The 15,080-nt window shown below is 38.3% G+C and overlaps 1 protein-coding gene across 4 annotated transcripts in view; it reads left to right on the forward strand.

The window, feature by feature from the left end:
* Positions 1–14,516, forward strand: part of trim67 (tripartite motif containing 67) — a 58,467-nt gene extending 43,951 nt beyond the window's left edge. For all 4 annotated transcript variants that reach the window (XM_008124473.3, XM_003215875.4, XM_008124477.3 and 1 more), the window contains exon 10: positions 1,647–14,516. In XM_008124473.3, the coding sequence (XP_008122680.1) occupies positions 1,647–1,712 (66 nt within the window). In that variant the 3' untranslated portion in view covers positions 1,713–14,516. The remainder of the gene's footprint in view (positions 1–1,646) is intronic.
* Positions 14,517–15,080: the final 564 nt, after the last annotated feature.

The following is a 15,080-nucleotide window of genomic DNA, read 5'->3' on the forward strand; positions in this document are numbered from 1 at the left end:
AATTAGTCTTAGAAGATAGCCAGTCAGATAAACCAGACCGGTGGTTTTGTTGGTGGCATTGCTGGAATACTCCTGCATGACTCATCAAACTATACATTTTGGAGAAAGATAATCTTACTATTGGATTAAAGCAGCAGTTTTCAAAGTGTGCTCCGCAGAGTCCCTGGGGCTCCGCAAAGCATACTGAGACTCTTTGCAATTCCCTCCTCCAAGCTTTTCTTCCTCTTTCCTGCTCTTCCCCCTCCCCCCACGTCCCTTGCTGTTTTTCCTGCATGACGGAAGGGAATTGAACTGAATGGTTTCTGGGGCTGCTTCTTCTTCTTCTTCTTCTTCTTCTTCTTCTTCTTCTTCTTCTATTATTATTATTATTATTATTATTATTATTATTATTAATATTTATTGCAAAGGCTGGCTGGCCATTTGTTGGGGGCACTTTGCTTGTGCTTTTCCTGCATGGCAGAAGGGGGTTGGACTGGATGGCCTCTGGGGTTGTTCCTATTACTACTGTTATTATTATGAAGGCTGGGTGGCCATCTGTTGGGGGTGCTTTAATTGTGTTTTTCTTGCAAGGCAAAGGGGGGTTGGACTGGGGTCTCCCACTGAAATACTGTTAAGTTTATGTTGGTTAAGATAGCTCTTCAAAAGTTTGTCCATGCCTGATATTTATACACCAAGTATAACATAATATAATAATATAATATATAAACCTTCTTGGGGTTCCACGAGATACTTTTGCCTCAAAAAGGGCTCCGTGGCTGAAAAGGTTTGAAAACTCCTGGATTGAGTTTACTCAAATGATACCTTTCACTTTTTGCACATCTTATTTGATTGTCTTTAACTCTGAATTCAGATGTCTGGCAATGAAATCAGGAAGGGTTTTGCATTAGTGACCTGGAGTAGAGAAGGGTCCTCAGTGGTTTTGGTCCTAAAGGCTATGTGCAATGCTGGTTGGAAGTACCACAATATGCCTATGCGTGTAGGCAATTGTTCGTGTCCATATATCATAGGCTGAGAATCCACATTGCCCTGGGTTCACTATAGTTCTTCGCTCACTCCCCCCAGGACTCACAGTTTTGCTGGAATAATCATCCTGAATTGACATTGTGTAGCTAATGTAGATCCAGGGCTGGTGGGGAAGGGTAGATTTCAAGAAACCAAATGCAGACTGTTAATAACTTCTGCTTGAGAACCACCAGGATCTTGGTGGATTATGTTTTTGGTCTTTTCCAGTTATGGAGTATAGCCAGATACTTCTCTAATCCCCAGGGTTCTTCAGGGAAGCTATTACAGCCAAAATTTGACTCTTGGAGGAGGGGGCTTTGGTCATTGTGGAGAATGGAAGAGAATACCAACCTCTGGAAATACTCCTTCCCATATACATCCCTATATATATATGTATACATACATATACACACAAGCACAAAATATACTTACATTTGAGTATGTCTTCTCGTCTTTATTTACAAACATCTCAGTGCACAGGGATATAAAGATTTTATTTAACCTTTCCTTCCTACCAGCTGAGAACCTGGGATCTCCCTCCATGCTGGCAAGTTCCTACTGCTACTAATACAGCTTTGCAGCTAGAAGTGGTTCTTTGCATTTTAATGCCATCTTTCTGTTTCTTGTTTTCCTTCAACTTGCAGGTGACTCTGCACACAGGACTCGAGGTACCTCAGACCGTAAGACCACCAAAGTTGCCGAGCAATTGAGCTCCCGTTGTTTAAATCTCCGCTGGATTTTATAACCTTTCTAACTAGCTTTTGGCAAAAGTCGGTTTTACAAAACACCTGTAATTTAGAGCAGAGTCAGCATTGGTTATCTGATTTGGGTAATCCAGTGGGGTTTTTTTAAAAAACATTGTCATGCCTCTTAATTTTTTACATTTGTTTTAATTGTTTTAAAATCACAAAATTTTCTTATCTTTACCACTGTGTGAAACCTGATTGCCTATCCAAAAAGTTACCACAGTTTTTTTTGTTTAAAGTAATGCTTTCTTTTCCTTTACACCTTTCATTTTGCAATTTATATGACACAAATCAGACCAGGTTAATTGTACTTAATCTCCATTTATAAGAACAGAAGATAACCACCATTATGTTAACCTTCTTTTAAATCTGGATTAAATCCATTGTGTCTTCATTTACTCCATCTTGGGCTCTGCTTGTGCTGTACCTACTGCAAGGCACATTTTATATCTGCTAATTTTGGGGGAGAGTTTGAGTATTATAGGTGATCCTGCCCCCATCTAGTTGTTTGGACAAGTGACCTTTGGGTCTTACATTTTGCAATGTTATGGAAGAGGAAAATAGTAGATTAGACTTCCACTAAGGTCAGTAGCATAGTTCTCATTTATTCCATATTTCTTTTAAAAAGCAATATATGCTGTAGTTCTCAAATCAATCACCCCAAGGAGACTGCCACATCCACATTGGTGTATCTGCTCAAATAAAGCTCATACAGCCTTTCTGTATTTCATGGGCTGTGACTTGAATTTAAAGTAGCACTCAATATACCACATTTTAATCAAAACAATTTGCAGGCAGTGTAGATCTTTGTACAAGATTAAAAATCCATTAATTGAAGCACAAATTTGAAGGCTTGGAGCACATATGGGTGTCCCACATCTGCCCAGTATGATCGCTCTTTAGCAACCCTATGAGATTCTGTGCCCTCTTATTTTATCAGTGTTTTTCTCATGAGACTTCTTGTCATTGTAACACTCATACTGCCATTTTCTTCTTCCATTCTGGAAAAATGGATTTGGCTGGACTTTCTCACACACGAGTATTTCTTGTGCTAATCTTCATGACTTGACTTCTATACCTGCAGAAAGATGCAACGGAATGTGGGGACATATAGCTGTTGGCCTTACCTCACCATACCCCAAAAAACAGCTAGGTGTTCCTAATATACTAATAGTGAGGAATCTGCAATCCTGAAACTATAAGGAAATAAAGTGAAGTAAAGCACTTGTCAGCAACTTTGCTCTGGATTAACTGCAAAATTTAAAAATGTCTCTGAAAAAATCACCAAAGAGCAGCTTATTAAAATACTTGCTCCGAAATAATTTTAAAAACCATTTTGACAAGTCTAACATTTAAGTTTAGGCTTTCCCCTGACATTAAGTCTAGTCATGTCCAACTCTGGGGGTTGGTGCTCATCTCCATTTCTAAAATGAAGAGCCAGCATTGTGTGTAGACACCTTCAAGGTTATGTGGCCAGCTTAACTGCATGGAGTCCTGAACAGTACCTATTGATGTACTCACATTCACATGTTTTCAAACTGCTGGGTTGGCAGAAGCTGGAGCTAACAGCGGGAACTTACCCCACTCCCCAGATTAGAACCATGGACCTTTCGTTCAGCAAGTTCAGCAGCTCAGCAGTTTAACCTGCTGTGCCAACAGGGTTTTAAGTAATATTTAAGTAAGTGTTCTTTATCACTTTACCCAACTATACACTTGAGAGGGTTGAAACTGAGTGCAGATACATGTTCTTTGTTGGATTTCAGTAATAACTTTTTGAGGTATTTCTAAGATATCAGCTGAGTAGCTGTGCATGAAACATTTAGTACATCATCATACATTTAAGCTGAACTGCAGCCTGAGGACCAAACTACACACTGTGTTAAATGTATTATATATTTAATTAAAAATACACAGAGGAGCTACTTGGCTGAGGCAGTATAGGAACAATTATTTGTGAATGTGAGGAATTCCCACTCAATACAAATACTAACCTTTAAAGGAGTGGTTTTCTTAATAAAAAAAAAACAGGACTGGAGAAGAGAAGAAAGGGGTTAAATTTCCCTTTTGTCTGCGGCAGTGCTAATAATTATTATGCATGTCTGGCAGCTGCTCTTTATATTTGAAATGTGCATTAAATGTAGATGTAATGGCTGCATGACTTTGGAGGCGTCTACAGACAATGCTGGCTCTTTGGCTTAGAAATGGTGATGAGCACCAACCCCCAGAGTTGGACAAGACTGCACTTAATGTCAGGGGAAAACCTTTACCTTACATTTAACATCATGTTGAGTTTAGTCTTCAGCAGACAGGTCAGACAATACCAGCTTTGAAAACTGTGGGCTATGAGACCAGGAATGATCATTGATTGAACAGTCTCTGTTCATTCCTCCTCCTTTTGTGCTCACTTCTGTGCTTAATTTCTGGTTAACCTCCTAGATGCAAATAGTAGAACTCTGGTTTAATTTCTGGTTTTATGCACACTTAAAACATTAAAACATTTTGATTCCACTTTATAACTTCATCTTATTGCTTCATCCTATGGAATCCTGGGATGTGTAATCTAGTGATGGACTTAGAATTCCCTAGTGCACTCTTTTGAACATTAGACAGCATTAATGCTCTCTACAAATCCCAGGATTTCCTAGGATGGAGTCAGGACAATTGAAGTGGCATGAAACTGATCTAATTTCCAGGATTTGCACACCAATGCCAGTGCTCAAAATGAGCAGAGGAGTGCTTAACCCCAGGGTTCATAATTTATGGAGCTGGACAAGACTATTTAAATTGAGCTCCCAATGAACAAACTATGGTGGGTTGGAAAGTATCCGCAACACCATAGAACCATAAAACAAAGTACATATAAGGCAAACTATAATGGGAACATAAATTATTTGAAGAAATATCCAAGAGAAGATATAATAATAACTCAACACCATGGCCATGCCCTCCTTAAGCACATAAAGTAATTGCATGCTTAATTTTAAGCACGTGAATAAATGTTGAATTAAGGACGAATTTCAAGATGAAATTATGTGAAATGAGAAAAGAATTGGATTGTGCCGAGTCAAGAAGATACTTGGCACAATCCAATTCTTTTCCCATTTCACATCATTTCATAGAACTTCTTTTATCTTTATTTGCATTTTGAATCATGTTATTTAGATATATCACTACTTGTACATGCTGACATGCATGCACAAGTAAATATAGTAAACTGGTGGCGCAGTGGGTTAAAACCTTGTGCTGGCAGGATTGCTCACTTGAAGGCTGGGTTACTGACCTGAAGGTTGCCGGTTTGAATCCAACTTGGGGAGAGTGCGGATGAGCTCCTTTTGTCAGCTCCAGTTCCATACGGGGACATCAGAGAAGCCTTCCACAAGGATGGGAAAAATATCAAAAACATCCAGGCATCCCCTGAGCAACATCTTTGCAGACAGACAATTTTCTCACACCAGAAGTGACTTGCAGTTTCTCAAGTCACTCCTGACACACACACAAAACAAGTAAATATGTATTGCCTTTCTATTGAATACTACCAAACATCCCATATTATGTATCTGTTACTGAGCTGCAAGATTTCAGACTGCAGGTGAAGGAGAGAACACTCATTGTATGTACAAAGAGAGATAGGCCTTACACAGCCAAAGATTATCCATCAAAAATCAGATAAACACTTGTCTGGAACTTCCTTCCAGAGATACTGGTTATATAAACAGTATTTTCTTTGCTATATCTGAAGTCTGAAAATATATACCGCACAAGACTTTGGCTTATTTCTGTTAGCACTCTGCTTGTTCTTGGATTTTGTACACACTAAAACACAGGGTGTAAATACCTTAAAGGCATGAGATCCTGTTTGCTTTTGGCAGCCAGAGAGCCAATGAATTTATGAAGTTTTGTTGGCTATATTTCAGAGGAAGAAACAGGCAAAACCATCTTTATTCCTTGCCTTCTTAAGCCCTATGAAATTCATAGGATCACTATAGGTTGACCTGAAGGCAGATACATGCAAAAATAAAGAGTGCTAAAACAGTTAAAAGGAACCTTGCAGGTATCAAATCTAGCTTTCTGTGTCATTTGCATAAAACACCTCAACAACAGAACAAAACTATTCATAACACATTTGAGGAAAGAACTTAGGGCAATTAGATGCTAATTGGAGGCATCTGTATCAATATTGTGAGGGAGGGGGAATGCATACACATACACACATGCAGGAGCAAAATCCATAACCATAATTGAGCTCTATGAACTCTTGGTTCTAATGTGTTATTGCAGAAATGCAGATGTTGTGATGAAAACTGAGATAAGAAGAGGTCAAACATCTTCACAAATTCCTCAGGAATTATGAAAAAACATAGGGCAGCACATGCAGAGACTAAGGCCCCTCTACCCTGCCATTATAATGCAGATTGAACTGCATTATATGGTCAGTGTAGATACATATAATTGAGTTGAATGCAATTAAACTGCATTACACGAGCCTACACTAACCATACAATGCAGTCCAATCTGCATTATAATGGCAGGGTAGATGGGGCCTTAGGCAGACCCATTGTAAGCATCCATTGTGTAAGTCATACATTTTTCCTGATCTGACTATATCCATGACCATCAGAGCATGTTCTGCTGAGTATAACTATGTGGGTTTGTTTTGAGACAGAAACTGAATATGATGTACCTGCATATTTGTGGTTGCCATGTTTATATCATCACTGGGGTTTTCAGGCTGGGGTTCACACTGTCTTTAAAGCTACATGAAAACTTTTTGTGTGAGCTGACCTAAATACATTCATGTCAAAGCACATGCCATTTGACTAGAACACGGTATTGAACGTAACAAGAACCCTTAGCAGGGTGAAGAAATGTAAGATAATCTAATTTTTATGTAACATCTTTCAACTTGTCTCCTCCAATAATACAAGAGTCACACAGATGGGAGCTTCTTTGGATCAGGCAAAGAAAGGTGAATAACTGATTTAACTGAACTGGAAGAGAAAGCTTTCTTTTTCTTCCACTGATGGAAAAACTCTTCCCCTAAGAGAACGCTTCCTTTCTGGAGGGAAGAAATATTTGGATGCACCCAGTGAAAAAGAATAATATCCTCCCTTATGCTTACAAACAAAGGTGCTTTAAAAAAAGATGTAGCAATTTTTCTTATGGGTCTGAGCATTATTGCTAGCTCAAACAAGTGATGCAATAAGTCAACACTTGTTTGGTCTACTAATAGGATAAAGACAGTGATATTTGAATTTTTTTATAACTGTGATAACACAAAAGATTGCAAAGAATGTTATTCTCTCTCAATTTTCTTATTTGAAATGGTCATATGTTTGTTTGCTTTTTTGGTGACAAAAAATGTAGCAGGCCTTGCTTCACGACTACCTCACTTTAGCCTGCTCACTGTGAACTTGACTTGTATGAACCTAGAACGTGCAGCTATAATCCTGACTTTGGAAGTTCTTCATAGGTCAGGATGTAGCAGAAATTTCAAAATGGCTAGAGACCTGTTCAGCTTTATAGGTAAGGGTCGCAGTCACAGGGAAAGTGAGTATTGGACATCATGAGATGCAAGAAGCCAAGAGCTTTCTATTGATGATTCAGAGCCAAAGTCAGCCAGAAGTGAGTCTGAGCCATATGGTAATGCAGTGTGTCCTGCTTAAACTGCATGGGTATCTCTAGTGAATTTGAGCTTTGTTTAAATTCTTATGCCAGCTCGACATAAAAAAGATATGTCTTTATTTAGTATGGGTAAAACAACATTGTATATCTTAAAAGTGTAGGTTTTTTTCCTCCTAGCAACCTAAATTCTCCCTATTCAGTTTTTAAAAGGATTTGGAGCAACTTTTATAACCCGCTACAGGGTTCCTTTTTGTCTTTTTTCTTTTAAAGACCTTCTTTCTGTATTCATTTTGTGTTACTTTATGCCAGTGGTTCTCAACCTGTGGGTCCCCAGATGCTTTGGCCTTCAGCTCCCAGAAATCCTAACAGCTGGTAATTATGGAGGAAGGTGTGGGGAATGGGTGAAATGCAGGCATCCATTTGGGGGAAATCCCTCACAATTTCCATTTCTGTTTTCCACATTCTAAGTTCTAGGAAGAATAGGTTCCTTTCTCATAGGAAAAAGGACAATTTCAGCCGTGAGTTTTCTGTGCACAATCAACAAAAGATGATACCCAGATGAACATCTAAAATCTTAGATGTACATATATAATAGAAGGGGAAGCCCTAAAAAAAAAGAGCTTCTAGAAATATATAATACAACTTAGGGTATGTTAACTGTCTTGCCTTACAAGCATTGCTGGATTTCTGCACAGACTAAGTAAACTATAAGGTCTTTTAGGGTAAGAGGGACTCTTTATAACAACATAGTTACAATTAGATACTCTAAAGCAGATATTGTTCAAGTGTGACAAAATATACTTAATGGCTATAATTTTTGTGGTTATGCTGTGGGGTTCCTTTAATGTGACATAGTTTAGTGTCTCCGCATGTCTTAATCTAGCCCTGTTTACAGGGTTGCTATATAAATATGGCGTGTTAAGGCTTGAAAGTGCCATGCCAATTATTGTTTGGCTTGAGACGTAGGCATATTTGACTGGGTCGACAGAAAGGAAAATTTCTGTGCCTTTCTTATAAAAGCAGATTCTTCAACACCCTAAAAAAATGCCACACAAAGGGGATGCATAGAGGAGAAATCTGGAATCCGTGAAATTCAGAGTAAAGCAGTTTTCACAAACAGAGTCATCCTCCCAGCAGAAAGGGGACCCTCTTAAGAACAGAAGTAGCACTCACCATCATCATCCCATTTATCTTTGTATCCTTCCTAGAAGTTAGAACTGGTTCATGTACCTAAGATACCAAACAGCTCTTTTTGCCAAATGGGATGAATGAGCTTGTGAACATGATAGCAAACTATTTCTTGCTTTTATATGTGCAATTTGATGTGCACACATTTTAAAGCAATGAAGAGTGCTCTTGTGGACTGGTAGATGTTAAGTCACATGAACAAGACACAACACACAGCCATTGTCAAGAGCACTTGATGTGCCTTGTGCAAGGAAAAAGGATAGCCTGGATAGATGAAAAGAAGACATGGAAGTACACTGTATAAATCAATTGCTTAGAGCAAAAGGAGAAGAGGGTCTGAAAACATAATAGTATTTAGATGCACTATTGGGGATTTTTCTTTTTTATGCCTCAGTGCTCCTGTGTTATATGCTACTGTAAACAGAAATAAGTGGGGGGGGGGGGGGTAAAGATTAGTCTAGCACAGGTTTTTCTCTCACTATCAACAAAGGACTTTTCAGTAGTGAATACAATGAAATGCTATCATTTACAAAGGTTCCCCTTGCTGCCCTGTATAAGAAGCATGGGGACATTGGGTTAATTGTCTCATGCATATAAGGCTGCATTGAATAAATGTTATCTGCATTCAAATTATCTTCAGCAACAATCTCAGATCTGTCTCTATAATAGACTGTGTATGCTTTAAGATAATATTATCTGAAAGAATCTGAGGGAAGCCCAACAGCTTAGCCGTAAGTAGACTACTCAAGACATTTCAGATAGTCTCAGCCCTACATGCTCCATATTTCTCTTTAACAAGAAATAATTTTGTTTAAAACAAAAGGAATAGTTTGGCTTCTCAGAACTGCTTCAGAGGTTGCTTTTGCTACCTTCTCTCTGGAAGAACATCAGTAGAGAGAAAGACATGCCTCTGGATTAGTCGTTCTTAACCTGTGGGTCCCCAGGTGTTTTGGCCTACAACTCCCAGAAATCCCAGCCAGTTTACCAGCTGTAAGGATTTCTGGGAGTTGAAGGCCAAAACACCTGGGGACCCATAGGTTGAGAACCATTGCTCTAGATAAAGCCAAGAATACCTACCATAGATGTAGCATATTTATTTATTTGCATTTCTTTCTTTCTGCTTTATTAAGACTTTTGGAGAAGATCCCAAGAGCTCTTCGAGATCTAGCTGTCATACATAAATGATCTTTGTGATACAGTTGCCAACTTTTACTGTGTCCTACCGTCTTGTTCTGCTACCAACACCTCTTAATCTGATTTCTTGCTATCCTTGTTTACTTTAGTCTGTATGGGGAGGGTTTATTACAAAGAAAACAAGCACATGTTTCCACAGACCAATGGTTTTCAACCTAGGGTCCCCAGATGTTGTTGACCTTCAACTCCCAGAAATCGTAACAGCTGGTAAACTGGGATTTTTGGGGATCCCAGGTTGAGAACCATTGCTGTAGATCCATCTATAACTGAAGAGTGGTGTTCTGGTGCTCAGTTCAGTGGTTGGTGCCTTAGCATACATGGATAGGATATACAGCTCAGAATCTTCTCAAAGACCAAGGAATCATGAATTCCTACCAGGCTCATCTTAAAATCCAGTCCACTTTCACTGAGAGAGTTTTGCAGTGCTGGAGAGTGCTGAAGGGTGATGAATCCCAACCCCTCATGTCAGCAAGTGACAGTATGCTGTCAAGTTGTCCCAATGAGTCCCTAATCCCTGGCAGGAGAGGACTGAATGTGTCATCCTTCAGTGCCCTGTTCACCATAGAAATCCATCCCTAAATCCAGCTAGCTGTGTTTGAAGATGGGATTCAGGAGTCAGATCAGGTGATGGAGAGTAGCCATAGCACTCAGCCACATATCTACTGCAAGATCTCAGTCAATATCACTCTGTAACTTTCCTTCTGATACTGAGCACTTTATAGATTATTTTGGATGATTATTGCGTAGAATTTTGCCACATCTTTTAGGGCTGAAAATTGGTTTTGACAGATTTAGTAAATAGGTGGAAGAGCTTTGAAGACCAACAAAATGTCTTTTTCTTGGCATTCAAAAAGTTCTTAAAGACTGGATAGTCATCCCTCTATTGTTATAAATGGGAGAAAGTAAGATGTGTTTTCAAAACTTATGAGAAATCTTTTAAAATAAGCTACTGTTCAGTGCAGGCCATAATCCATTTCTCATTCCTCCTTTTAATAAAAATGCTTCATATGACACTTCATACAACTAGGAAAAATTAGGAAAAATGATAAGATATACAGGATGTTGTTGTATTAGTATGCAGCAATATCCAGTTGTTCAAATATTTCTTTCCTACTAAACAGATTTTTGGGAAAAAAACCTCAATATTTCATTGACATTTTCTGAGTTGGGAGAAAACCTATTTAACTTATTCAGAACAAAAGAAATCTTAATCGTAAAAAAGACTGTAGAAGAATGGAAATCCTTTCCTAATGAAAGAAAGGATTGGGACTTACCCACATTGACAACTGTTAATAAATGGAGAAAAACAAAATTCAGGCCTGCAAGCAAATCTAAAACAGCCTGAAGACCATATAAAGGAAAAAAAACTAATTATATATAGTGAAAAGCAAAAATCCAGCAGTTAGCGATGCTGAAAGCCATAAATTTCAATAATTTCAAGTATGCTTAACTGTGTGTAGGATTGTATCCATATACTGGACTGATAAAAAACAATGGTATGACCTGTAAAAGAGTATGAGACAAATTAATATGTAATGTAATGTATGATGTATACATACCAATCCATCTTAGTGTAAATAGCACATTGTAATGTACTGGCATAGTCTGTTGTTGCTCAGTGGTCCAGTTCCATTGTAGTGTTGTAGATTTTTTAAAACGTGTTCAGCAAAAAAAAAAAAAATAAGGGGGGAAGCACTTGGTTTCAAAGTTTCTTAGATGTTTTAGAGCAAGAGGAAATGTACTGTTTAAACTTTTATCCTCCTGTTTTAATATGGATAATAATTTTGAAAAGATTAAGGTTCAGCCAGCCTTTGCAACACAAGACACTGTAATTCACTAGCAGTTGCAATCCACACACATTACAGATCTACACAGCCACAGCTCTGTTTTGCTTATCATAACTTTAGATGGATTCATACATTTACTGGGTTTGCAATTTGTTTTGTGAAACAGAGTATCAGAAGTGTGTTCCACCTCCATTCCATCACAGATACAAACTAGCATCCTGTTCATGACAGGCATGGGTGCCTCTGCGTATTACATATGCATGTGTACTTTTTGGTCCTTGCAAAGGAGGTATTCAGTACTTTTTTCTACAAAGCCCCATCACACAATGATGATAGGAGGGATAACAGGAACAGCTCTGTTTCCACAGCCACTGGTCAAGCGCAAGAGGGCAACCAGGATGAAACTGACCAGTGACCAGGGAGACAGAATTGTACCTGGCTGCTCCAACGGCTGTCGTTGTATACAGAGGAAGCAGCCTTCATTGCCACTGCCTCCCATAAATTAGGCTGGTTCTGACATATTTCCCACCAGTGTGAAATAGAATTGTGGCCATAATATCACAAGTGAGGTGGCTGAAGCCTGCATGCATGCAACCCTATTTGATATCTCTCTTTGTTTTCCTTTTTGAACTGGCTAAAATCACAACAATTGTTCCCTTGCATGGATTGCCCTTTTTCATGTTCCAGCCATGTTGTGGGAGAGGAGTGTATATATGAATTGCTGGCTAAACTAAATGTGGTGTTGTGTGAATTATAGTTGTGCCATGGGTTGTGTAAAGTAGTAGCCATGCCTAAGCCTTGAGACAGAAAGAGAGGGATGGGCAACACATGTCTCCCTCCACCCAACTTTGCAACCCGCCATGCACTCAATTTCTTCACTTGGCTTGTTTTTAGTTGCAGATTTTGCTGGTCTGCTGCTATCAAGATGTTGAAATTAAGCACTGTGATACATTTGGCAGCAGACTAATAACAGGGATTAGGGAGTACATTGTGATCCCTGTCTCAGGATGTGGTCCACCCCTCTCTCAGAGGAAGGAAGGGAGAATTTAACTCTTTCTTTCCTTGACACGCTAAGAGCATTCACATGACCCCACATCTAGTTTGGTTTGTAGACTTCAGAAGGTATTTCACACAATTTCGATCAGATGTTTACATATTTCTTCTACAGGCAGCTTGCAAATGGGACTGATCCAGCCAGGGCAGAGTTGTGGCCTGACTCCCTTAAACTTAATTTTGTGTTTTTAACTAGGTTTACACCATCTCTGGACACTGAAACATTAATGTAGCAAATGCAGAAGAGTGTACATTTGTTAGAAAATCTCCTCATAACCTCCGTGACTCTTTTCACAGTTTATGTTATTTTATCAGTTTAATAAAGCAGTATACGGGAGGTGGTTCAGTAATGCTAATGTTTAACTTGTTTATGTTTTTTTTTTTTTAAAAAAAAAGCGCTTACCTATTTTTATTGACAATATTTATGTGAGAAACAAACACCAAACCCAAGCACAAAGGTATTTAAAGGGAAATAAGCATCCATGGTCTTTAGAATCTAAGAATATTTATCCATGTGATTTGCAGTCTCACAGAATTACATGTTTTATTGGAATAGGTTTGCAATAGAGAGGTGGGTTAACTTATGTAGTAGTAGATTTTTCTAATCCTACAACACTCTATGTTATGCATCCTAAATGTATGTGATCAGCACTGTATCTGATAGGGGAGGGAAAATCAATGGAATCAGCCCTGCCATTTGATTAGGTCCATCATAGAAATATAGGAAGCTGTCTTAAAACTGAATCACAAACAATTTGAACAGCAACACTGGTTAGCAGGAGCCATTCGTGATTTTAAGCGGGATCTTTTACTAACCAGAAAGTATTTATTGGTGGTATCCCATTCAAGTAATAACCAATCCTGACTTATTTAACTTTCAAAATAATAAGAGATTGATTGGGTTTAGGGAGATACTAGTGACAAGAAAAAACTTTGGTCAAACCTTAACTTAATTATTTTAGGACAGTAAATGGAAAACTAACATTTGCTTGGGTTTCTCTCCAATCCCTCTTTAGATCAAAAGGTGACATTTATTCCAACATGCAACCAGCAATGCAATCGTCATGTTCCTATTTATGGAAAAATTGAAGTAGCTTTTCTTGGTTGCAACCGATATTAGGTGCAATAATGGAACTGTGTTGCTTTTAATATGGAATATTTATGTAGTTTTATCTGTTTGCCACCCTGAGATTGCATAGTGAAAGGACAGGATAAAGATATTTTAATAGATAAAAAGATAAATAGTAGATGTGCCCCTGCCTTTCCCTATAATGTCAGATCTAAAACTAACTGGGAAAATCATCAGAATTTCGTTTTGTCATGCACTATGTAAAGAAACAGACTCTCTCCTTTGGGGTCACAGAAGTTCCTAACCTGGTGTTGTCTAAATGCTGTCAATAAAAATATCAAGCTGTTAAAAATAGGGAACTGGAAGTACAGCCTGGAGACGCGGTGTGATGAAAATGTTATAGAATTAATTAATGCATGAGGCAGAACTGCTGCTTTTTCTTGACTTGTTATAAAAAGCATGGAAGATGTTAATTTAAATGTTGGCAAAAACAATTGGAAAGGAAGTTACATGTTATGTTCATGTCTGGTTTCATAAGAAAAACATTTACTCTGGTTTCCCTCTCTTACCATGGCATTCTTTATTTTATCATATACCATAATTTATGTCCTTAGATCTGGTGGAATGTACACCTCTTATATATGGCACCAGGTCAAGAAGGGAGGGAAAAATAACAAACAACTTTTTCTAATTTTCTACCTGTAGCAAAGTTTGTATTTTTTGAATTGGAAACAATTTGATTTGTCTTATTGTCTCAAAATCCAACTTTTATGTATTACCCTTTTGGAAAACATAAAGTATGAGTTTATGCTGTTTTACAGATTTTAAATAAATTCTTATTACACTGCCAACAGATCCGGTGACATGGTGTTGCTTTTTTTCTGGTGAAAAACAATGTCAGTCATATGCATTTCTACACAGGTTCAGCCCGGAATAAAATACTCCATAATGACTCAGGTTAAGAATTATGGGGCCCAATCTTCTGGAAACCACCATGTAGGCCTGACCAAGAATAAGTGGTTCATTCTGGATCAAGACTTGTAGCCCCTGACAGATTGCTTAAAACAGCTATTCCAAGACATGCAAAATCTTCCTTTAATTCATTCAATAACAACAATATAGCCTTGCAATTGAAAGCTTTACTCCTGTTTGCTTGTGCTATTTGTACCAAGTGGTGTCATTCAAAATAATTCATAACAGGTTCTCCGGTGGATCCCTTTCATACAGCTCTGGAGAAACCTTCCTGTCCACAGACTGTCTTCTCTGCTCTGATTTCTTCCTTCTTCCATTCACTACACAGGTCTTCTCCACAAACCTCTGCAGCCTCCATGTCTTTTGTAACCGTTTTAATCACCAGTGAACTGGTGGAAACTAGCTAAATGACACTACTGTCTGTACCAATTTCAGGTTTCAAGCACC

Source organism: Anolis carolinensis, chromosome 1 (genome assembly GCF_035594765.1).
Source record: "Anolis carolinensis isolate JA03-04 chromosome 1, rAnoCar3.1.pri, whole genome shotgun sequence".
Lineage (NCBI taxonomy): Eukaryota > Metazoa > Chordata > Lepidosauria > Squamata > Dactyloidae > Anolis > Anolis carolinensis.